The 24767-nt window shown below is 38.1% G+C and overlaps 1 protein-coding gene across 16 annotated transcripts in view; it reads right to left on the bottom strand.

Annotated features, from left to right (window-relative positions):
- Positions 1-24767, bottom strand: part of MAP7 (microtubule associated protein 7) — a 117673-nt gene that overhangs the window by 18419 nt on the left and 74487 nt on the right. For 6 of the 16 annotated variants that reach the window (XM_064649396.1, XM_064649400.1, XM_064649403.1 and 3 more), the window contains exons 4-11: positions 17989-18152; positions 17075-17186; positions 16123-16209; positions 13774-13884; positions 8296-8409; positions 4814-4965; positions 2284-2399; positions 1617-1897 (exon numbers count right to left, since the gene is read on the bottom strand). In XM_064649396.1, the coding sequence (XP_064505466.1) occupies positions 1617-1897; positions 2284-2399; positions 4814-4965; positions 8296-8409; positions 13774-13884; positions 16123-16209; positions 17075-17186; positions 17989-18152 (1137 nt within the window). The remainder of the gene's footprint in view (positions 1-1616; positions 1898-2283; positions 2400-4813; positions 4966-8295; positions 8410-13773; positions 13885-16122; positions 16210-17074; positions 17187-17988; positions 18153-24767) is intronic. The other 10 variants (XM_064649410.1, XM_064649411.1, XM_064649404.1 and 7 more) reach the window with 5 other exon arrangements.

Below are 24767 nucleotides of genomic sequence, written 5' to 3'. Positions count from 1 at the left end.
TGACTAAGTTTTAGCAGCTGGGGCCTCCATCTGCAGCACAAAGCCTGTCCTCTAACCTCACATGTAAAATGCTTTTCCTGATGTCTCTGTCTTTGGTTCCAACCACCACCTCCTCTGGCTTTGGGAAAAGACATTCAATTTGAAGTGCTGCTCGCCACTTTGACTGTATCCTTTTCTTTCACTCGTCTCCACTTCGTATTCTTTTTTTGTATTCTTTGCTGTGAATACAGACTACTTCACTTTTGAGTACCTTTATCACGCATAACCTGTTTCAATACTAAGAGACTTCATCACAAATTCAAATATTGACTGACTCTGCAAAGAAGTGAAGCCTCTTCCTCCTGAACTAAACTGTCAAACAAGCATGATGATGTTTCTCTGGTCTGCACCTTGTACTGGGGAACTACAACTTGTAAACACTTGCAAAGTTATCCCAGTGGCATCCCTGAAATAATTTTAAAAGGAAATTTTCTCCTTAAAAGGAAGCAGGCAAAAGATTATCAGAAGAGCAGTAAAAACCCATGCTAACATGGCAATTATATCCTCCTTTACATGCCCACAGCCAACAGATATATTCATTTATTATTGTAAATTTCTAGCTTTTCGTGGAGTTCCACCTTGTGTGGTAGGACCTGGGTATCAGACAGGAACTACTGTAACAGAACTTATTAGAACATAAGAAATGTTCTCATTCACATGAGGTTGTCTCACGGAACAAGACCCAACTACACTTCTTACAATTAAATGCAGGATTACTAATGCTTAAAACTGTTGTCTGAAGGACAATCACAGGGGATTCTATAAATTTTAAGTTCAAAATCCTGAGTAACCCAACTTGTGTATCCCGGTGGTCACAATGGACTTTCTATCCCATCTGCGAAAAACAGCTTATGCCATATTTACAATGGACTGAAATGTCTGCCACAACAAACCTACATTTTTTCATTCTCAAATTTATCTTTTGCCCTTTCTATACTTTATGATCATTATTTTATTTTTTGTGTACATCCTTTTCTTCCCTGCTGCTTTTCAGGGGTCGTGGGGTTTCGTGTGGGCTTTTGGTTTGTTTGTTCGTTTGCTTTCCCTGAAAAATTCTGCCTATTCCTCTTTACTCCTCTCCTTGGTTCTTTGCATTCCACTTTATTGTGCTAATCTCTCCCATGATATGATCCTCTTGCAATAGTACAGATAAGTTAACAGTGTTAGCAGCATAACTGTACTGAGTGTCCAGCAGAGGTGGACATTCTCACTGCTCACACTACCTTATGTGGTGGATTCCTGTACCATTAGTATTCAGATCATTATTATTTTACTTCAACTGTTTGTAAAGAAGCTGTGTTATGATATAGGGGACAAAATTCCAGTCCAAAAGGGCAGAAAGAGGCCTGTGAGGCCACACTGTGTGAGGTACCTCTGCATGTTGTTTTGACTTAGAAGCAGGAGGGCTTCAACCTGTTTACAATTTCCTCATAACATACGTGTGCAGGAGTGTTCTGAATAATTTAAATTAACATTTGACAGAAAACTACTGAAAGCTACATCATTGCAGAGAAAGGGAGTGAAGAACATAAGAGAGTCTAACACATTCCTTAACTTAAAGGAAGATCTCTCCTTACCTTGAGTGGGCTCTGCCTGGACAGTGAGCTGTTCCTGACTTGAAGATTCTCCAGCACCTGCTGAAGTTCCTTTACTTTCTTCTGTCCTCTCCTCATTGGCCTTTCCAGCCTCTTTTTCTGGTCTTTTCTTCTCACCCTCTGGCTTGACCTCTTTTTTGACTGGCCGGATGTTGCCAGGAGAAGGAGGACGTGTCTGAGCAGAGGAAATTTTGGAGGAACCAGGTGGGGAAGTAATCTGCTTGGGTGTGCCAGGCAAAAAAGGCAAAGATTTTGATGCACGCCTGTGTAATCAAAGAGTGACAATGTTGGTTTCCACCTACATATCACTTCTACAACCACAGTAGCTAAAAATAAAACCATCTCTCTGTTTCTCTATCAAGCACGACTGCAGGCACAACTGATTTAGTTTCATGCAAAATGCCTCTCTTTGCAGCTCCCCATATCTGTGAGCACTGAGCCCAGCCAGGAGGGAAGAAATCATGTTTTCCTCCCCACTTCCCCTTCCTCAGAGAAGCGGTAATATTTCTTTAAAAGTAGGACTATCTTTCTTTTTTGCAGAGAGAAAACATCTACATAACCAAACAAGTTTGCACTGTTTCACATTGAATTAATAGAACAATCAGAGCTGCCTATAGCACATCTCCAGCTAAGCGTGTACTTGACTTACCAAACTGGAGAGGGAGCTGGTGATCTAGCTTTGGGGTTGGAAGTAAAATGACCTCCTTTAAAGTTGGCTGAGAAGCTGGATGACAAATAGTCTCTCTCCTTTTCTTTTTTGTCGGTCTATAGCTCAGCAAACAAAAAGACAAAGTCAAGCCAGAGTTCACACAGCTAAAGAAAGCAAAGCAAGCTCAGTTAAGAATGAGGAGTTGGGGGCTGATGAAAAGCAGTGCTGAGTTAGTAGTTTCTACAGCTTGTTTAACAAGTTCATTAATATAGGTCCTGTAACCTGACACCAACTTTGTCAGTAAATACACAGTTGACAGCAAGAATCTTTCTTAATCGTTCTCTACTGTCCCAAGATGTAATGGGCTAATTTGCAGAGGCTTACTTTTACATCTTTGATGATTGCCACAGAGCACCTTCCACTACTTCCCATATATCCAGGATTTTCTTGGAAGAAAGAGCAAAACGAGCCTCTGCCCTCGGCTCATACTTAGTCACAGTCTTCCCATATAGCACAAGTTTTTGTGTTCATGCTCACATGTGAATGCCACAGATGTCCTCAAAGATCTCAAATGTGGTACAAGAGTTATCCTAATCTTTTTTTCTTGGATGATTTCACCATTAGTACATGGTACTAATCACATGGTAGTGATTTCCTTTTTCCTTCTTTATTTTTAAAAAATAAAATCCTAAGTTGAGAAATATTTCTGTTACAGCTCTGGTCTGCAATAACAGAAGAAGGAATATATCAGAACTTAGGCATTTATGTACTTACCCTATTTAGGTATAAATGAAAAAAATTATGGTTCTGAAATAATGAGCTCAGACTCTGGGAGTTGAAGAATGGGAATACTGGAGAGTACGCTCAGCTGCCACTCAACCAATATGATGCAGAGGCTGCTACTCACCACCTCAGCTGGGGCTTAAACACAACCCCTGCAGAAGGTGTATCATGATACTCTAGAGCCTCACTAGCTGAGAGCTCTGCAATGCTCGTCCCCTGAACTGAAAACCAGGTTAACACTGGAAAAGAAAGGCTGAAAACAACTTAATGAGCACATGATGTGCTGAGTTATCAAAGCATACACAACCAGAGTACATGCATTACAGTGAAAAAGAATTTTGGCTTGCTAGAAAGAACTCTCTATTGGATCTACTTTATTAGTACTGAAAGCAGACTATCAGAAAATTTTTCTTAATATCAATAAAGCAAAAAGCTGAATTCCTACAGAAGTTCACAGAAGAATAAAAGATTCTCCACACCATACAGGCTACTGAAAACAGCTCTTAACTCACTCATTTTATATTAACATTTTTACATCATCTCCTCCATTAAAAAGTAACAACCTCTCTTCTTTCTAATTTAGGAAAAAAAAAAGTCAAAACCCAAACCACTTGCAATGAGAGAGACTCAAGAGGAAGAGGCATTAAACCAATAGCCCTGGAGATTGCAATGCACTGTGCACATGCAATGAAATTTCTCTACAGATACATCCCAATGCTATGCCTGATCTGAACTTCAGTATACTACCATCTGCCTGAAAGACTAAGTACTGGCTATGATTCATGCCACTTTGATTAACACTGCTTCCAACAAGGATGTCAATAGCAGCACTGTCTCTTGACCTTTTGCCCATCAGGCTGAACTAAAACGCAAGGACCTCTTACACAGTCATTTGCAGAAATGACTTCCACTCTTCTCACATTCTGAACAAATTCAGGTTATAGAGTAAAAGGAAAAATATAACTGCTCAGGTTCGGTGAATGATATATGAACTGGATCTGACTGCATCCCTTTGGCATGGACCACAGTCAACATGAATTTGTTCCGCCTGCATCACACTGTTATGATTGTCCTGAAAAGCTCAGATCAGTCACAGTACGGCTACAAAATCATTCAGAATGAAGAGGTGACCTGTGGAAAGCCTTGCTTACAAACCATGCTCCTGAACCAACCTCTTCCTTCTCAGTGAGGAAAAGTTTACTAATCTGGTCTCCTAAGAAGTACAGATGAAGGGATAGTGCTCTGTGTGCTTGTGTATGCACGTGTGAGTGCATGCATTCCCCCTTCTTTATTCTAGAGGCTCAGATGAATTTTTTAGAGGCCTCAGAAGACAGGAAATTCTGCAGGCTTTGTGAAACCAGGTTGCTGGGAAAAATAGGTTCCCCACTGAGGGAAAAGCTGCAAAACCACCTTGGGCCTTAAAAACGCAGCAAAGAATCCACTTGAGTACAGGGCACACTCACTGTGACTGCCTCTGCGCCTCATGAGAAGCTAAGGCATCTGCTCTGCAAACATGGGTGTTTAGAAAACATTGGTGTTTTCCCACATGGATTCTTTGGTGCATAATCAGGCCGTGTCACCACACAACATGTTTCAGTTAAAATCCAGCCAACTATGATACAAACAGGAGGGGATGGGAACAGTGCTGAGGGGAGTAATATCCCTGCAGCTGTTCCAGTGCTACAAGCGATGCAATGAGGTGGTCATGGCATGAGACACTACGCTCACGTAGAGTTGGCAGACTTACCCCTGCAAGGTGCGTTGTTGTTCTCCTACGTCCAACGGCATCAGTAGAAGCGTAAAGCTTTGCTCGGTCTCCTGAATTCCTACAGTTCATGGCCTTGTAGGACAGAGGACTGATGGGGCTGCAAGATGCTGAACGGGGACAAACGGGGATAACTACGGTGTTGGTTGGTTTTGTTATTTATTAGTTTTAATAACAGAGTTGCATTGGAGAATGACAGAGGAAAGCCAGCAGGAACAGAAACAACAGAGAAAGACAGAAAAGAGAGAAGATATTAATACATGACTAATTCTTAAGTCAGAACCATCATTTGATATATTAGCTTGGCCACACATGCAGTAATGATACAATTTCAGTAAGTGCTCATGTATTTTTCCATTTGTAAACTAATAATTTCCTTAAAAAAATTAAGAAGTATGCCACAATACTGAGTAGTAGACAGTAATGATGTTTTCCTGTAAAGTTTTTATACAACTGATGGTTCTGAAAAAGCAGTGGAAGCAATGGCTGGTCTAACTGATTAGCTTAGTAGATGCATTGAAATGAGTTTCAATTACATTCAGAATAGAAAACAATCAAACTAAAATCAGAATGCCTATTAATTGCATTGGAAGTGAAGAAAAATTAAAGGAGACATCCACACAAAGATTAAAACACATTAACAATACAAAACAGTTTCACCTAGGAAATCAATGAAATTGCTGTCTATGATTTTTAGCAAGTGATGTGTTTTTAAAAATCCTTCTTTTTAGGAATATTTTAGCCCATCATATTTCTTGATAATGCGAGAATAAGAACTGACTCAAATACATTCTCAACAGCAAGCTATTTTATGCATTAAAAAAAGCAGGCTGACGACAACAAATCAACTTGGAAATTAGTATTTGAGTAACCAAGATGGCAGTTTTTGTTGGTTCCACAAGGAAAAAGACTATGACCAAAAGATCACCTGACAATAGTAGGTGTCAGATATATTGTATTTTTGAGTATATCTTCAAAGAGAATTGAAACACTTCAAAACATATAATGGGGAACTTCTTGCAGCAAAGTGTTCTGGGACTTTCTCTTGATTTAACCGAAGGAGAAGTTTGGGAAAAACTATGTTATTACTGCAGAGTTTTATTTGTGTGCTCCTGTTAGTCTCTCCTAGTCATTTAATAGAGTTTTAGCATAACTATTATCCAGCATGTTACTTGAAGAAAAAATAGGGTCTATTGTATATCTTCCCTACTCTTTTTGTTTCTCCAAGTAACAGAAATTTACATCCTCAGTTCCTGTGGTAAAAACAAACCAATATTTCTTGCCTGTAGATCCCTCTGAGCCCACTTGAAAGAAGGCAGTTCCACATACAGTTAATTCTTCCAGTCTTACAACAGTACAGCTGCTGTTACAGGAAGAGCTCATAGAATTAACAGTACTAATGCTGCAAATTCTCCTGCACCAAGAGATTAACATTAGGAATAAAGAGGGTCTCATGTAAGTGTTACAGCAATGGCACCCATGCCTGCCTTATACTTTATAGGGATTTATGTTTAATAAGGTATTATGACTGACTTTAAAACAAGCAAGAAACAAAAAACCAGGCATTTTTGTTTGTGTTTTTGTTTTGGTTGAGGTTATCTAAAGCAATTGGAGGCAGTGGCACAATATTAAGTTTTACAGAGGTTCTAATTCATGGGGTTCCTCTCTGTGATTCAATTCCCTTTCTCCATGCCAATTATCTGAAGTTACCACCATGGATGACATTTGCAAGTATTAAAAGACAAGCAGTTCATTTTCATTTGCGATGTTGCCAAACAATGTTTTAGGAAGTACTCCCAGTGATTCATATACTAACAGGATTACATCTATTCGGAGGAGCTTTATGAGAGCTATTTAAAAAATATTTTGGTCTGGGAGGATTTATTTAAAAAAAAGATCCAGACGTGCTCTTTTGCTGGATGTCTCTAATAGCTCACTTAAAATTTAAGGACGTGAATCCATATTTAATCCAGTTTGGATTTTTTGCATTGTAATTTATCTTTACAGCCAAAGGGCAGGGTAATTTTCTAGAGAATAATGGCAGGCTGGGATGAGTGGAGTGCTCAGAGCACAGCTGTGAGCCATTGTTATCACCTGATCATTAACCTCCAGGAAGCATCCTGCATGAAGGGGCTGCAGGATAACACCTGCAATAATATCTGGAAAACAATGAGCAGATGGATTATTCTTCTGGGTGGTACAGTTCCAGTTAGCACAGGGAAGGTATTTCAGGGAATTGCCTTAGACTGACAAACCAGTCTTTCCTGATATTTGTAGTCTTTCTCAATATTCCACTCGGTTTAGAGCTTATTGTGCAAAATAAACATCAGCAGTCATGAAAAGCTTCACACTTGCTCTAGTAAAATAACCACTTACAAAATTAAGACACTAACTTCTCAACTATTCCCTAATGAAGAGCTGAATTTCCAATATCCTCCTTGGTAGATGACATTAAATATTAATTTTACAAGGTATTATTTGTGAAGAGTGAAGAGGAATTCTGCACTTGTTAATTCCCCTATTTGCAGAATATCATCCACATTTTTGCTCCTACAGCACTACCCCTGTGGAAATGTACTGCAGCCTAATTAGTTATAAGAGTTCTTAAGTGAAAGCTTCTTTAAAAGTAATCTTAGTAGATCTCTATTCCTTCTTACCTTCTATGTTCTTTAATTAGAATCAAAATCCTGTCCACATGAGACAAAAAGACCTGCCTAGACATACACATTCAGCACGTCCAGCAATATATTCTTGTAATGGTAAAGTCCCCAGTGGATGATTATAAAACACTCTATGATAAAAGAAGAGGCAGCAGTCACCTGTCTAAAATACGTGATAAGCAACTATGCCCCAGTTGTCCCTGGAATACAGTTTTACCTGGGCTTTCAGTTACCACCTAGCAATACCATCACATTTCTGCACGTTAATTTTCCCCTCAGTGAGTACATCAGGGAGCTGTTCTGGGCTTGGCAGAGAACTTTACAATTATTATAACCTGACTAAACCTGCACATTTAAGTTCACGTGTATTAAATGTACAGTAACTAGGGCCTATCTTTATACAAGTCTAACTTGGTCCCTGTGGGAAGTGCCCTGGTAAGGGGTGAAACTCCTTTGCAGCAAGCAGCTCATAGCCTTAGCAGTGGATGTGCTGAATCAGCTGTTTACAAGATTGTGTGCATTTCCTTAAACAGCCATGGACGGTGTGATGTTGTTGCCCTGCATGTTCTGTGTTCATTTATTGCACTGATGAAGAGGCAAAAGAAATTAAGAAAGAGGGGGTAAGAGAAAGAGGCATAGCAAACAACTGTATAAACAAGCTTTCATGCAAACTAATTGTGGACATTCAACCTCATTCTGGGATGCCACCATACACTCATAATTAGATCAATGACTTAACAACATCTGTCAGGGAAGCTGGAAAAAAGTGTCTGAGACATGAAGCCTCTGTTCTTAAAGGATTACCTGCATCTCCAGACAATGCAGCTGTGCTTTTACTTCGGGCCAGGAATGAGTGAGTGGGCGTCAGGAGCCTGCTAACAATGCTGCTCTCCCATGGACTGAGCTGAAGACGGCGAGCTGAACGTGCACCATACAAGCAAGATGTTAGATCAAACACTTCACAAATAATTACATGCTGCAGCAGTATTAGTACTATTTCCTCACTACTGCATACCACCAAAATCTTAAAACTGTCCTTCAGAGATCAAAAGCATACAATAGTTCAGTGGTTTGCATTTTATTATTACACCATTTCAGCAGAAGAATTCCTATAGAAACACATATATCTGACCATTTAATTTTTGCTACTGCCTGTGGCATTATGGCAACTTGTTATCAAATTAATACTGATATTTTGCACATACATCACATTCCATATTAGGAACAACTAATACATAGACTCCCAAATATAGATTTCAGAGATGTTTACGTCCCAAACTCTTTCTACATACAAGTCTTCTAGTTACAGTAAAACACCTTCCAAAGTCTGCCAGCCTAGCTAGAAAAAACAAAAGTTGCTTACTACTATACAGAGAACTGTGTCAGAGGTTTTATCAAAGCATTGCAAAAGGACAGCACACCTCAACTGCAGATACAAAACGCATCAGCTACAGTTGTCTCAGTAATACGTGAAGCCACAGAATACAGTAAATACATTTGATCATTAATTCTCTGTCAAAATATCCTGCCAATGACCACTTTCCATGTAGAACAGTAAACAAGAGTCAACTTTATGCATTGTTAGTCTGTTGTGAAAACACACTATATGTTGACCTCGCTGTAATCACTCCCTTGCTTTGCTTTTCCCAGTATTGCATAATGCAAATTTAGCTTGTCAATATATTCCTTTTGCTTGTAATGTTTCTTTACTTATTTTACTTAAATACTACGTAATCGTTTATCATGGTGAAGCAGTAATCAAATGAGCCCTACAAATTATTTTCTGTATTGTATTAAATATTTCCCTGATACTCCAATGCAACAAATTGTATTATAACGGGCATCACAAACCAAAATATTCAACTAGTTCCCAAAGCAGTTCATTATGGTAAGCTTTCGATATTGCAATAATCTTGATGTTTCAAGTGAAATCAGGTCTTCTTACATCTCATGACTCTTTGGGCTTAGTTTGGTGTTTGCAGATTGAATTTATGAGGCTCAGTCTCTAAAAGTCATTGAAGTGACTGGCTGTAATAAACTTGACATTAATTTGCATTTTTAAAGGTAGACATCCATCACTTTTAATAGCCATAAACTCTGAATCTGTCTTTAATCTACTCCATGCTGAGCACCATGAAAGGAGGGGCTGATCTCAATCTCATCCTATGAAAATATAATTGCTTAATCTGCCCTCAGTGCTGTTTTGCACTTCTCAAATCACTCCCTAAATTCTGCTAACTCAATAAGGGGCATTACTATAGAAATATAGGACTCTCAAACACAGCAGGCTCTCTGCATAACTGTCCTTTTACACAATGTACTACTGCCAGAGCTTTTTGTGATTAATGGTTCCATTCTCCAGTGGTACATATCATATAGACACACAAAATACCCTACAGAGACCTCCATTACAGCACACACATTATCATTAAGCTTGTAATTTAACAATGAAGAAAAAAATCACAGAACTACCATTAAACTGGATGCAATAATGGTAATGTCTTTGCTTCCTTTCATCTCCAGGCACCATGCTCAGTATGATCACTGTTTAAAGCTACTGTTGCAAGACAAGAGATTCTTTTTTTGTGGTCTTTACTAGGTGAGGCTCACATGTATGAGTACGGATGAGTCTGGAGAAACTCTTCTATTATAGTTTAACAAAGACCACACAACTCCAGGAAGCAATCTCTGAAATTTTAGGCTAGTACATCAGTGCTATGTATACCATCCATTTCTTGGAGTTCATCTGTACAGCTGCAAACAGCTGATAAGTAAATGTAAATATGGCCCTGTGGGCCACCCCTAGGCCTTATCTTACATAGGAGGCCCCAGAGATGAAGTAGTCTCAAGGGGACACAGCTAAAAGACTGATGAATTAAAACACTAAATTGCCATGTCTCACCTATCTCATATCCCTTGCCCTGAAGCTGAATATGGTTTAACTCTCTTTGCCCCTAACACAGGGGAGTTTATATCCACATCACTTACTGGAAGCAATCGTGTCCACAGCATCCAACCAAAGCACTTTAAGGCAGTGTTTGGGAGCAAGCTGGCTGATGTGCACAACAGTGAGCAAAGAGAGACCAACAAAAACTTTCTTCTCTATATAAGCAATAGGCCTGGTTCAGAGATGTCAAACTACTTTTAGCCAGGACCTCGGAGTGAAGTTTCCCTGAATCTCTGTAATGGGTTTAGCTTAGAGTTCATTTAGATATACCTTGGCTTTGTGGCAGACAAGGGGAAGCAGTATTTTTTGTTCTGATGCTGTATTAAGCTATCACTCTTAGGGCTGTTTCCTAGAATTATAGAATGGTTTGGGTTGAAAGGGACCTTAAGGATCATCTAGTTCCAACCTCCCTGCCACAGGGAGGGACACCTTCCACTAGACCAAGTTGCTCAAAGTCCCATCCGGCCTGGTCTTGAACACTTCCAGTGACAGGGCATCCACAGCTTCTCTGGGCAACCTGTTCCACCTGTCTCATCACCCTTAAAGTGAAGATTTTCTTCCTAATATCTAATCCAAACTTAGTCTCTTTCATTTTGAAGCCACTACCCTTGGTTCTATCACTACATGCCCTTGTAAAAAGTCCCTCTCCAGCTCCCCTTTTGGGTACTGGAAGGCTGCTATAAAGTCTCCCTGGAGCCTTCTCTTCTCCAGGCTGAACAACCCCAACTCTCTCAGCCTTTATTGCTCCTTGTTTCCACACAGGAAGCACATTGGTGATAGGGTTGCTGGTACGAGCAAGTACCTCCACCCCCAGCCACATGCAGGTTATTTTTAACAGATTAAAGATCTTTATAACCTAATTTGTAACTAGAAAACACACAAAGTCACAGGGAGCTGGCAAAAGTGAATTGATTACAATCACCTGTATTTGTCTTTGGGCTATACAACCTGAATATTGGAAAATTGTCTTAGCAGCAGCAGAATAAATTGCAAGTAAGCAAACAGCAGCATCTGATTAGTTGCAGGAACAGATGGGAGGCAGGGATTTAACAGGCCTGCTGATGAGCACCACAAAGGAGACTCTCATTGATAAATACGGTGTTTGCTTATAGAGACACAAATACCACGAGGAGTAAATGGGAGAAAACTGCTCTTTCAACAGGAAACAATACTGGAGTCCTTGAATGTCTTCTATAAAGGTTGCAGAAAAATGTGATACAGTGATTGAGACCATCTGCTTGAAAGAAAAATCACTGCAGAGAGGGAATCAAGTATGGTGTAAGTTTTGCAAAACTAAAAGTGTGTAACTCCTATCTCATCTAAAGTCTTATCCTCTCGCTAAGCTCTCCTTAAAGAGCACGATTACCAAAATGTATTGGTCAATAACAGTTTTCTCCACTTGAATGTGTGCATTCATGTTTTGTTACAGTTTCAACTACTCACTAACTACAACAACTCAATAGCATAATGAGAAGCCCGTTCTAGCTGCCCAACTGTACAACTGTGATAAAGAGCTATACGGCAATCCTATACTTGAAAAGGCAATTAGTTAATGAAAACTTCTGTCTTTCGATGCACCAAAAAAATAATAATGTCCTTCAAATGATAAAAAGGTGCTGCTTAACAGATGACAAGTTCTGGTTGGCAGCTATAAGCCACTTAGTAGGTAAGCTTATCATCCTCATCTCTAGATTGCTGTTTTGCAGGTAGGGGTATGTATTACCAACAAAGCGTGATTGGGTGCCCTCTGGAAGGTGAAATGGTGAGGAGACAGTTAGACCTTCCTTTAAGCACCTGCCTTAAGAAGTTGAAGTCACTGGAGAGACCAGTGGCACTGGCTCAACTAGATTTAGGTATCTGACTTTGCACAAGGAAGAGCATTTATAGCATTTGAATTTACTTTCTGTCTTGGAGTCTGTGAAAGTCACAAGGGGCTCCTGAAGAGTTCTGTGCTGTTTTAATGAAAATGCCAAGCAAAGAATGCCTCGACATTTTGACATATGGCCGTCACTTCCATACTCCTTCTCTTTCTCCACCGCTAGACTGCGTAGTATTCAGTTTAACTTCTCCTGAAATGAGTGGCAGAAACTATAACGGAATGGGTTACAATCCATAAGAGACTATCCTTCATACTTAATGCCTGCAGCTGTTCGCCTGCTCATATCACAAAGACCCTTCATCAAAAAAGCATCCCCTGGCAAAGACCAGCAACCATCTGGAAAAAATATACACACCTGAAAAGCTAATAAAGTTTAAACTGAATGGATTTCAATATTTAGATCAAGAAATTATTGGTGTTTTGGAATAAATTATTTCCTAATGTACTTGGAATAAATGATTCCCTAACGTAATGCTGTATTTTTCACAAGTTACCAGAATGTACAACTAGGTTAGCCCACTAGGAAGAACAAGTCTCACCAAATCACCCAGATACACACGTTCAAGCATGCACTTAGCCCTTAGTTAAGACACACAAATAATGACATCAACCAAACAGTTTTGCAACACAACCAAAATTCCATTTTAAAAATTTGTTTTTAAAACGTGCATTTTTCTGGATTGAAATGGGACAGAACTCATTCTCAGTAGAGGACAAAAAAATCCTTACCAAGTACTTTTCTGTAAGGCTCTTTGCACGAGTTACACAAGAGAGATTCTTTTATAAAACTTTTAAGCTCAATCTTGTAAATCCTCAGAACAGAGGCAGCAATTCAGCTATGTTAATTTTTAAAAGCTTTATGGTTTATCATTTTTGCACACTTGTAAACACCAAAAATGTACACTGAAATGAAGCAATCTCTGAAAAGTAACTGGACACAAAAAGTCAATAAACAGACAATATGAAGAACACCCACAATTCTTCGATAAAAATAAAAAAAATGGTAATAAAATAACCAGAAATTTTAATAAAGTAACTGCTTGAAAGCTTCATGCTTCTTAGATATTCAAGAACTCCTACCAAAAAAGAAAGGAAAACAAAACAATGACAAAATGGTCTAATGTAAATAAAAGGTCACACATGATTGCATGCACTATGGAGTGATGCATTCTTTAGTAGTTGTACCTCATTTACTAAAAACCTGACAGAAGCACTGCTTTTACAATTTGCTAAAGCGGGATTGTTTAGGTAAGTTCTCTTGTTTTAAAAAAGAATTATTTGTTCTCACAGGAAAAAATGTTCAACCATTTACTTGTCACATTTGAAGTCTTTCCACTACCACTTAGATGAAGTACAGAAAATGACTTCAGAAGCTTGTTTTATGTGCAAAGTAATACATCAGTATAGAACATTCTTTCTTGCTGCTCTTTTAAGTTTTTTTTCTTTGAAACTGTACCTCTGTCTGGAGAATTTAGTAATGTTGCAGATGAGGAGGAGAGCCGCTTGTTAATGACTGGATCAACATGTTTCGAAAGGTTCATTGTTGAAACAGACCGCCTGTCTCGATCTAAAACAAATGGAGATAATGCTAATTGACAGCCCACATGCAATAGTGCAAGTTCCTAGCTCGCTAGTGGGAGGAGGAAAACAGGACTAGGTCACTCCTGCTCTACCACAAGAACTTTCAGAACAGAATGGATTTCTCAGAAGACATTGCATAGGCGACTCAAAGACTGGGCACAAAACAATTTAAGCTTCAAATGTGTAAAATGTTTTGTTCATTATCATTCAATGGGTTGCAATCTAAAGATTTTCAATATTCTCAGAAAAAGTTTGCTCATGACTTACAATAGAAAGCTTCAGGGAACGACTAAGGTGCTTGGAAACTCAGTTATTCATTAAAAAAAACTTCAGCACCTCAATAAAAGGTGACATTTGAAAGGGAGTTAAAAATCCCATAGTTACATATAAGTGCTAAACTGCCCACCACAGAGCCATTTTCAACCTGCTGAAAATGAAGTTGTAGTGCGTTAATCCAAAACAGCACACAGTTTAGCAGGTTACAGAAAATCAGTCTCTGTGGAAGGCACTTGTAATGCACGTACATGGCATATGTAATACTAAAGCTTTATAATTTGCTTTTATTTTCTCTACACTTTAGATCAGTATCACATCATTTGCCTGCACAACTGCTGCAGTCAGCCTCTGCACCCTATTGAGGGGGTGATGGTTATTTCAAGAATAGAGCTTGCACACACTTTGCGAGTATGTGTGTCACAGGAAGGTTGCTAGCAATAGCAAAAAGGGAGGAATGAGCTGAACAGGTCAGCTATGTCCTTTCTCTTCTCTTTCAGAGAAAAAAAAAAAAGCTACATACCTCAACTACACATTCTCCATTGCAAATTTCCATTTGGAAATCTGACATTCAGAACATGCTGTGAGAGTCAATTCTGCTTTTGCTTACATTTTAGCATGTACTGACCCTCAGCAAAGCATTCAACCATTCTGAAATGCAATGAGGCTTAAGCATATGTTTAACTGCTCTGCTGATTCATATTCTGTGTGTGCAAAAATATGTCTGCATACTTTTTTGGAAGAAGATACAAATTCAGGGCACTGACAAAATTAAGGATGATGTTGCTGAAATACTATTTGCCATTGTTTATTTATGACAAGTACATCAACATTGTATTTACCTGTTCTGACCTAGTGGATTGGAGTATACATACTGTATACAAAAAAATTTTCACAGAAATACAGTATATGAAAAATACCTTAACTCTCCCCAGATCTATGAACTATATAGGATTCACCATAACTGGCTGGGCCGAAGAAAGATTCTCCCCTACCCCATGTGATTATTTGCTAACTGTGTCTAATGTTAGAATGACTTAGTGAGGGTATAAAACTGGCAGACTGGGTACTGGAAGGGGAATAAAACTCAGAAATGGGTTTTTAAAGGAGAAATGTAGATGTCAAAACTAAGAACAAGACCTCTGTAGGCTGGCACGCTTATCCCACGTTAATCTATAGGGTATATTGGAGAATGTTCTGTGTGAGTCAGCCATTACTGGAGACAGGATGCTCAGGCTTCCTGAGAACAGAACAATATTTCTGGGAATGGGACGGGGATTTTGATCTCATATTTAATTTACCCCTGAGAAACTGTATAGTATATCAGTACAGCCATAAAGTTTCTGCATTTGGCATCTGAATTTAAAAATCACCTCTGTTATTTGGCATGCCGACCTTTCTCGTGTCAATGAACCACATTTAAATGAATGCCATTCAGCATGAGGATTTGCATATAAGTGTTGGCAGTATGAATCCTATAAATATAGAATAGGCCAAATGCAATCCATTGCCTAGAAAATTGCTGCTTTGTTCTAAAAAAAAAAAAAAAAGCAAAAAAAAATTAAAATACCCATGAGCAACATAACAGCCAATGCAGCTGGTTATGTGTCTGTGTTCATGTGCAAAATAATTGTAAATCCTGTGCGTATGCAGTATGCCAAAAGGGTTTTAGAAAATAACAAAATATTCAAATTGGGTCTCCTTAAATTCCAGCAGACATAATATTATGCTTCATTTCAGTGAATTGTGCCAAATCTTTAGAGTCAGCCAGTAGTAACTCTCCAGAAAAAAAAAATAGTAATGAAAAAATCTGGTGCTAACAACGGTTCTAATCTATCAGTATGATGTTAAACATGCATTGCAACTACATGAAGGTGGTTTAGTTACTGATGATCTCATTTCCTGGGAACTAGCTAAGGGTAAAGGAATAAAAAACCACAGCATTATGTACCAGGTTTTCTAGCACCACCCTGAGATCTGAAGTGGTGCTCCAGGCCTGCTAAATCGAGAAAGGTGAATGATGATTCAAAAAAATAACCTAGGGACAGAATGCAAGACAATGATTTTTCACAGAAAATAAAATAAAAATCAAATAAGTTATACAGAGTTAAGCAAAAAAGTAACCTATTATGAAAAATAACTGTTTATTGAACTTATACATGATAAAGATTTCAGAGCATTAGCATTCTTTTCTCAACTCTTTTTTTTCTTCCCTGATGGAAGGCTGGACACACTGAAATTAGAATAGGAAGAAAAGAACTTTAAGTACCACTTTCTGGTGGTAAATAAATGAAAAGTTCTCTTTATGGGGGTTTGATTCATATTTAACAAGGCATATACACATTAATGATTGGCAGATTAAGTTAGAGAAGATAATTGGAGAAAAAAGCCAAATATAGCTAACATTCACTTAAACTTAATTTTCAGACTTCTATCTCCCAAAATATTTGTACAAGGCACAGATAGCTTATTACAGAGAACAACTTTTCTTCCTTGTGTCTATTTGAATCTCAGTATTTGGTCATTTCCACCAGATCTATTTTTTGAGGCATACAGCTAGCATTTGCCACGGTAGCTCATATCACAAGATTGACACAGCACAAGCACACCCACATATACACACACAAACAGCAAAGCAGCAGAAGCAAGAAGCTGTAGCAAGATAGTTACATAATTAGTCAACTCCTGAAACAAGCTTTAACTTTTCTTCAGATTTCTCCTTGTTATCTTTCTGCTACACAAGAATGTCAGAAACATGCCATTTTTAACAATAATAAGATCAAGAGCAAACAATTTAAAACAACATACACAGAACCATTCTTCATTTTTAACAGAAGCAAAATAAGTTTCAGTTAACTGGCAGGGGAGGGAAACTGGCTAGCAAACCAAGCCTCCCCCTTTACCTGGGTTATTAATGCGGTTATGTAGTGCTCCTCCCCAGGACCATCTGTTTTGCTTTTGTTTTGGCTTCTGGCTTCTCTCCATTGTGCGACGTACAACAGCTTCATGTCGTTCCTTAAGTACAACAGGATAATATATTTGGATACTACTGGGTTTTACACTTCATCTTCTCATCAAACACTGCTACCCTCCATCCCCACAGACAGAACCAAGCAGGCATTGTTTAAGCTTATGTCCTGCCTACTAAGATACACATTAGAACAGGATTAAGCAGCAATTAATCCATAAATAAGTTAGAATCTGAAAATTAAGTGAATTTTTGAAAAGGTAATATCTGTTTGAGAGCTGCAGAACTACAGAGAAAAAACAGTAGCCCTGTTATGGCAGCCACTACACAAACACACCCTAGTGCTACTTCCCACCTATTAAATACTAGAACAGCGGGAGAGAGAAGAAACAAAAAAACTCATAAGGATGAGCTGACTTTCACAGGATCACACTGCACATAGTTCCCAGATTAATTGAGACAATTCAGCCAAGAGCATATTTCATTACCCACTCACTTTTTAAAAGGTTTTGTTAGGGCAATTAATATGCAGCTACTGTTGTACTGAATGGCTAGGAATTAACACGTAACCATACAAACCTATCCCAATTCGTGTTTTTCTGTGTGTGTGCAGTTCCATACACTAATCCAGGTATGCACAACTTCACTGCATTTGACTCATAACAGGCACTTAAAGAAGCAGGATGCAGGACTTGTGCAAGTAAGACTTAAAATCCTTTTGCACACTCTGTCATACTAGCCATGGCTCATGTTGCATTCTTTATATCAACTCCTACAGAAAAAGTTTGATAGTACTGTATCTTATAGTAAAAGCAAGTTGAAAAGTGTTTTCATGACATTTATTCTCACCTTATCTTCTTCTATTCTCTGTCTTCGCTTTTCCTCTACGGCAGCTCGCCTTCTCTCTTCCTTCAGTCTCTGCTCTTCCAGCTTCTTTCTGCGTTCCTCTAGATGTTTTTCATAATGTTGCCGGGCTCTCTCTTCTCTTTCTAACCAGATGGATTCTCTTGCAGCTGTGAGAAAAATCAGAAATAAAAGGATTGGCATGCTATATGCAACGCACTCTTAAACACATTTTGAATAACCAAGCTAAATAGAAAAACTTTTGAATGAGTGAAAAAACTTTTGAACTAATTTTCTTCAAACATACATAATTTCCTAATCTCTCCTAATGTATTAAAATGGTCACACATCCATTTCATTTAATCTCAACTTATGTATTGTGAATTACCAACAGTTAAATTATTGAGTATATAGTTTCTGAAAAAAGGATTTTTTGTAATTTAAAATGCCTAAATACTAAAGTCAGGTTTATGTGAACAAACTTCTGTTGTACAAGGCACGATAATGCTCTATAATATTTTACTGAAAAAAAGAAAAAATAAAAAGAAAGACAAAACTATAGCCACTTTCACCTTTACTGATACACACAGATTCCTTATGATAGAAGTGGCTGGGATGACAATTCTGGCATCCAGACTGTTATCTGTACCAACAGAAGGAAAGAACTTACCCACCAAAAAAGCCAGTCTAAAGGTGAATTTTAATTTCTCACATAACTCCACTGCTGCACAGCTCTGAACATGTTTCAGAAGAGCTAATCCAGACAAATCATGATGCACTAAATAAGACAAATTTTGCTCCCTATCAGGGTCTGAATTTTCATGAAGGTATTATCTGGAACATGGCCTCAAACTTCAGTCCACAGGAAACAAATAACATACGATGCTCGGGATCTCTCCCCATTGCTGTCTTGAAATCTTTGGGTCCCAAAAATTTATTTGTTCTAAAAAAATGTGTTACTTGTTTTTTCTAAAATCCCAGCCATTTGATACTTCTGGATCTTTGTGAACTGATAGGTGGGAGTGCACATGATGATCACAAGTATCACTGAGAACCACATTATAAAACCTTAATGCAGCAGAAACATGGAACCATGACAACAGTGTCAAAAAGCTTTTCAATTTCCAAGACCAGCAGTGTAAGGAAGTTCTCTGAGAGAGCTTTGGGATTTTTTAAATTAAATCTGAGGAAAAAAAGAAAAAGAAAGAAAAAAGAGCCTATTTTTAAAATCACCTACTCTAGAACAACAACTTCAGCCTTCAATTAGAAGAGAGGTTTGTGCTGTTTGACACAACCACTACCAAAGCCAAAACACCCAAATGCTTTTACATGTCCCGAGCAGACATTGCAATCACTTCTTATAATGCTAGGACTCATCATTACCATATTGCTCTTTTGCACCTTCTTGCCTACTTAAATAAATCCCACCTCACTCATGGGATGATCCCACTCAATAAATAACTTGGATTCCACTTTAAACCTTATGTACTTGCATACTCAATTTCATGGTAAATTTCTACCCTGAGTAGACCAGTTCATGCTGTAGAGTTATCTCCCTTAAGAAAATCCCTCTCTACCATTTCAGATGTCAAATACTCTGTTGACAAAAGCCGTCAGCATGTTTAGCTTTGCTGTGGGATACAAACTAGCAGAGATGTTTGCTGACCAGCTACAACCAACCTTAAAACACCCTCATGGTAAGAAGGGTGAAAGCTCAGCAAGATGTTTGCAGGAAATTTAACAATCATAGCTAGAATAATGACAGCGACAAGGAATGGTACGGTTGCTTAGATAATTAATAACAACAGGTGTGAGAAGTGACACCTGCAACTGTGAAATACTAATGCAACAGCCAGCAGAAGATTTCTAGAAATATTTTTCTATGCTAACTTAGTTAAGAGTGAGTTGAAGGAGAAATGTAAACAACAGATTAAGGCAGAAAATAGCAGAATATGGTAGAAAAATCAGCTTCAAGGACAATTAAAATCTGCAAAGGCTTCTCCTTGTCACTAAAGCCTTACAGAGTAACAAAATAGGGCCAGAACTGGTGTTCCAAATGGAAAGCTAATTCACAAAGCAGAAACATGCATCTGTTGCCCCTTCTTGGGATCCAAGAGCTCACCAAGAGAATGTATGGACAGAGAGGTGACTCTCACTATGGCCTACTTTTCTCCTGGAACTACATAACCCCTCATGATCATAGAACCATAGAGTGGTGTGGGTTGGAAGGGACCTTAGAGATCATCTAGTTCCAATCTCCCTGCTGTGGACAGACACCTTTCACTAGACCAGATTTTTCAGAGCTCCATCCAACCCGGCCTTGAACACTTCCAGGGATGGGGCATCCACAACTTCTCTGGGCAACCTATGATGCCATCTTTCTATTACTAAGGTACAGAGAATACTGAGCAAAGGGCTCAGTTTGAGCTCACCTTTTTCAACAATTTGAGTTACATCGTGAACAGCTGAAGTATAATAAGATATGTCACCTCTGAGGTACCATCCTCTCTTTTTGTCTTTGCCTTCTACTTAACTTTTCTGCCCAATGCCTTGGGCAGAACCACTGTCAGCCTGTCACCAGAAAGGCAGTGATTTTTGCAAAAGCTTGCTCTTCCTATTAGCTTCTACACAGTTGGACTGCAGAATAATGTCAGCCCAAGAATAAGCAGCCACATCAGTGAATTGCACTGTTCTTTCCACTCTACATGTATTTATCTTGTTTTTTTCAGCAAATGAGGATAATTTCCTCTAAAAGCAGCAACCCAGTTAATTTCAACCAACTACTTTATAAAAAAAATTAAAAATATTTATTATCTTCAATACCATCTAAATACCACTTAAAAAGTAGCAAAAGACATTTCTAAAGAGCTTCTGTTTATTGGGAAGAATAAAGAGTGTCCTTAATATTTGAATTCTGAATTGCAAACATTCCATGGTAACTACTGCTTTCTCCTGAATATTTGATTAAAATAATAAAGTAATTAAAATAATTGTTCATTTGTGCTAAACTGCGGTAATGTTAAATAACTGTTAAATGCCATTCCTTGAGGATATTACTCTCACTTGTTCTTTCCTTATAATTACTTCCTGTGAAGTTTGTTATCATCTCCAGAATTGTGTCCTATTGAAGTCTACTGTTTTGTTTCATTTCTCATGTGGAAATGTTTAGAGAGTTTGTTTCAGTTCTGTGGACAGTATTGCACAGATATATACAGAAGCAGAGCTTGTAACACTTCGACTTAATTTATTCTGACATGCAGAAACCGTAAAACTAGTCTCAATTTCCAGCCTAATATTTGTCTGCCTGTAGATATCACAGAAATGGATCTTGGGGGAAACGATATAAAAAAGAAAGAGAGAATCATTCACTGTCCTCCTCTTAAAAGGAAATTAGCAGCCTACTTCATTTATTGCAAGCAAAATTTGTATAATTTTATCTCTGTTAAAAGCTTTAGCTTCCCTAATCAGGCATTCAAGAGAGGAACTAGATTGTTCCCTTATGCAACACAAGTTTGTAGTCTAAGTTAGACCTACTTTCACAAAGGAAATGCTCTAGACTCTTACAGCATCCTGTCACCATAGTGGTATATAAATGAATTTTAAAAAAAAATCAAAACAAACCAACCTACCACACAAAAAAACCCCAAACCCCAAAAAACCCCAGCGCACGCACCGTGTTACGTAGACCCTGAACACACTACATAACCAAAACAATGCAGTTGTTCAAAACTGGAATTCGATCAAACCATTTTCCAGAAGTTTTGAAGAATCCATTCTCTTTGAAAAGGCTAAGAGTATCTAAGAAGCATAATAGCATATACATATAATGAAAGCCCATCTAGCTGCAGCGTGTTGGCTTTTACTTAATAGTCACTTCCAGAATCTAATGATCATATCAAGACAAGCCACTGCTGTGAGCCACAAGACTTCCACAGATCCTGTGATCTTTTGTGCTTGAAATCTCCTTACAATGGCAACTCAGCATGGAAAAGTTCTTTGGTTGTCCATCGAAAATTAATAAATTAAGAAAAGCAAAAAATAAAAACCCATCAGTTTTCTTAACTGATGTCACTGGAATATTAATTTGCCTATAAAAGACATGAAGATTGATTGTTCTTTTTGTTATTAATGTAGATGGTTAGACATTCTTGGGCATTGTGGTGATTTCTATAGGCTTCAGCAATCATGCTGTTTAGAAAAAGTAATGAAAATAGAATATCTGAACTTCTAAATTCAAGAAGAGAAAGGATGAAAACATTTTTATGTAAAAGAGTTAACTTTCACGTACACTCTTTACTGCTGGGAAGACAATCAGAACGGTGAACCTCTGGACAGAACACTAATCTTCAGCTTTCTGCTCCTCATGGAAGGGATGATAAAAATCACACTTTTGTGATAAGACAAGACAGCTCAATAACAGAAACTCACATTAGTGATGGATTAACCAAGGCAAATGGGAGTGTTCACCTGGAATAAATCTAAAACAAAACAGATCTGATTCAAAAAAAATACAAAAGCTACCTCTTTCCATCAACTTTAAGTTAAAAGCAAAAGGCAGCAGAAAATATATATCCATCTGTTAACTTAAGGAAGCTACTACGTTTATGCTTGGACTACGTATTTAACAAATACATGAAAATATGATTTATGATACATCTATTTGCTGAAAAAAGTGTAATATCTATTTTCATGAACTTTACTTCTTCTGCAGATAGAGAAATAATCTTAGCTACTTTTAGACTTATTTTTCAAGCATCAATTCCTATATTTTATCTTATTAGAGAATCATAGGAGAATATCTGCTTTGTTTTCACTGCTTCCTATATGCACTACTGACATTCTTCTGTGAACTTAAGGACTCATTTTTTGCCACCTACAAGACAGATATATACAGTGACATAAGGTAGTGTCCTTAGATATATGAGGATATCTTCAGGAAAAATAAGAATCTGTTTCATAGAGACACATACATTGAATGCTTTGCTGATAGAAGGAATCAGCAGATGAGCCTATAGGAAACTGAAAATAGCTCTAAAAGGTCTGATCAACTTGAAAAAGCAGCTGATTTGCAGGATGTGGAAGGGGAAAATATGATGGCTTCTCCAGAAACTGCTAAGAGCTCTGCCTGGTGCTGAGCCAACGCTGCACTCCAGTATGAGTATGGTCAAACAAAAAGGTTTTTTCTTGGGCCTGAGCCTTAAGAGCTTCATGATACTCCTCTCCCTTGTACCAACACACGCTGTCTAAGAACATGCAAGAATCATTCAAAGAAAGGCTGGGCATCTTTCAGATAGCATGTGCATGCTGAAAGCTTAAATGCCATAGGAACTATTACATTGAAGCTGGAAAATACAAAGAAAAGTCACAGCCTGATCCTTCTATCTCATTACTTAGTACAATCAATACATTTGAACACAGTCATGTGATACAAGGACACAAAATCAGAGCATAAAAACAGGATTTAGAAATTGAGCCCTAGATGTGCTGTTAATAGGTTCTACTTGTTTGCAAACTAGTAATGCTGGATTAGATTACAAAACAACATAATTAAGGTTGTGTTTCTGACAGTTCTGAAGTGAATAACAGAGCAAAAGAAACCAAGGTCAATCACAAAAGAGACATTCTGATCTTAAGAGACACGTAAGACTTGAAATCAACCAATTTTACACTGGAATTAACTACTTTAATGTGGAAGATATTAGCTGCAAACCATGCATGTTTCTTTTGTGGAAATAATCTTGTAGTTTCTTTCCCCAATCACACACATGGAGAGCCATTCTTTGCAGGGGTTTTAGGCTGTGAGGGAAAGGGAACATGCATTAAGTATCAAAGCCTTTATTTTCTGTTTATCCATGTGAAGCAAGGAAGGTGTTGCCAGATCCTCTTTTTCTGTCCCTTCTGCTGTCTTTTCACTTTAGTCCCTTTTTTTCTAGTATACTGCCTATATAAAGGCAGATCAGTCTAGCACCATACTTTCTCAGTCTGCCTTATGCATCCACCTTAGACAGACAGCTTATCTGAGTAAAGATCCTATAGTCTTTGTCAGTCTTTCCAGCCTTTATATTTTCTAACTTTACAGCACTGACCTCAGCCATAGCTTTCTCCTCTGACCGCTCTTTCACCTTTCCCCATTGCCAGCTCCGCACTGAAACTGTCATTGCCTCCTTGCTGCATTAGCAGTAAAATGGATCAGTGATGCTTTAACCAGACCTAAAAATGGGGACATTACACAGAAGTGGCTGACTGAATGAATTAGAAGGTGAACGTCAGAGCTGTAATTAAAGGTGAAGTTAATGTTAGATTCTCTAAGCCAACCTTGCCCCAGTAACCATGCTCTGAGGGACATTCATCAGAGAAATTTTTAGACTAGTATTCCTTAAAAATTGTTTTCTTGTCTTATAAACCCTTTTGACATTCAAGTTCTTCAAGGAGATCCCAAAATTATTCATATGCTAGGATCAGCAATTCCCAGTTTTTGTGGGGCTTATTTCTATGGAAATGTTGGATGAAGTTCTGCCCCCAACTACCAGGGAAGAAAATACACCAGAAGGAATTTCACAGAAAAAAATTGCAATTTTTATTAATGTGGTACTTTGCCAATGATCAGTTTCAAATGGGAGAGTAATCTCTATGATAATGTGATCTTTAAAATATTATTTTAATGGTTATGCATTTTAAGTATTAAGAATTTAGTGGATTTAGCCAACTTGAAACTGAGACATATTCTAAAAACTAAGATTAATAACTCTTCATTTAAGGAATGTGCAAAGTGAGAAGGCAGGATT

This window comes from Pseudopipra pipra, chromosome 3 (assembly GCF_036250125.1).
Source record: "Pseudopipra pipra isolate bDixPip1 chromosome 3, bDixPip1.hap1, whole genome shotgun sequence".
NCBI lineage: Eukaryota > Metazoa > Chordata > Aves > Passeriformes > Pipridae > Pseudopipra > Pseudopipra pipra.
Note: the sequence above shows the minus strand (reverse complement) of the source record. Positions and strands in the feature narration are given on the sequence as shown.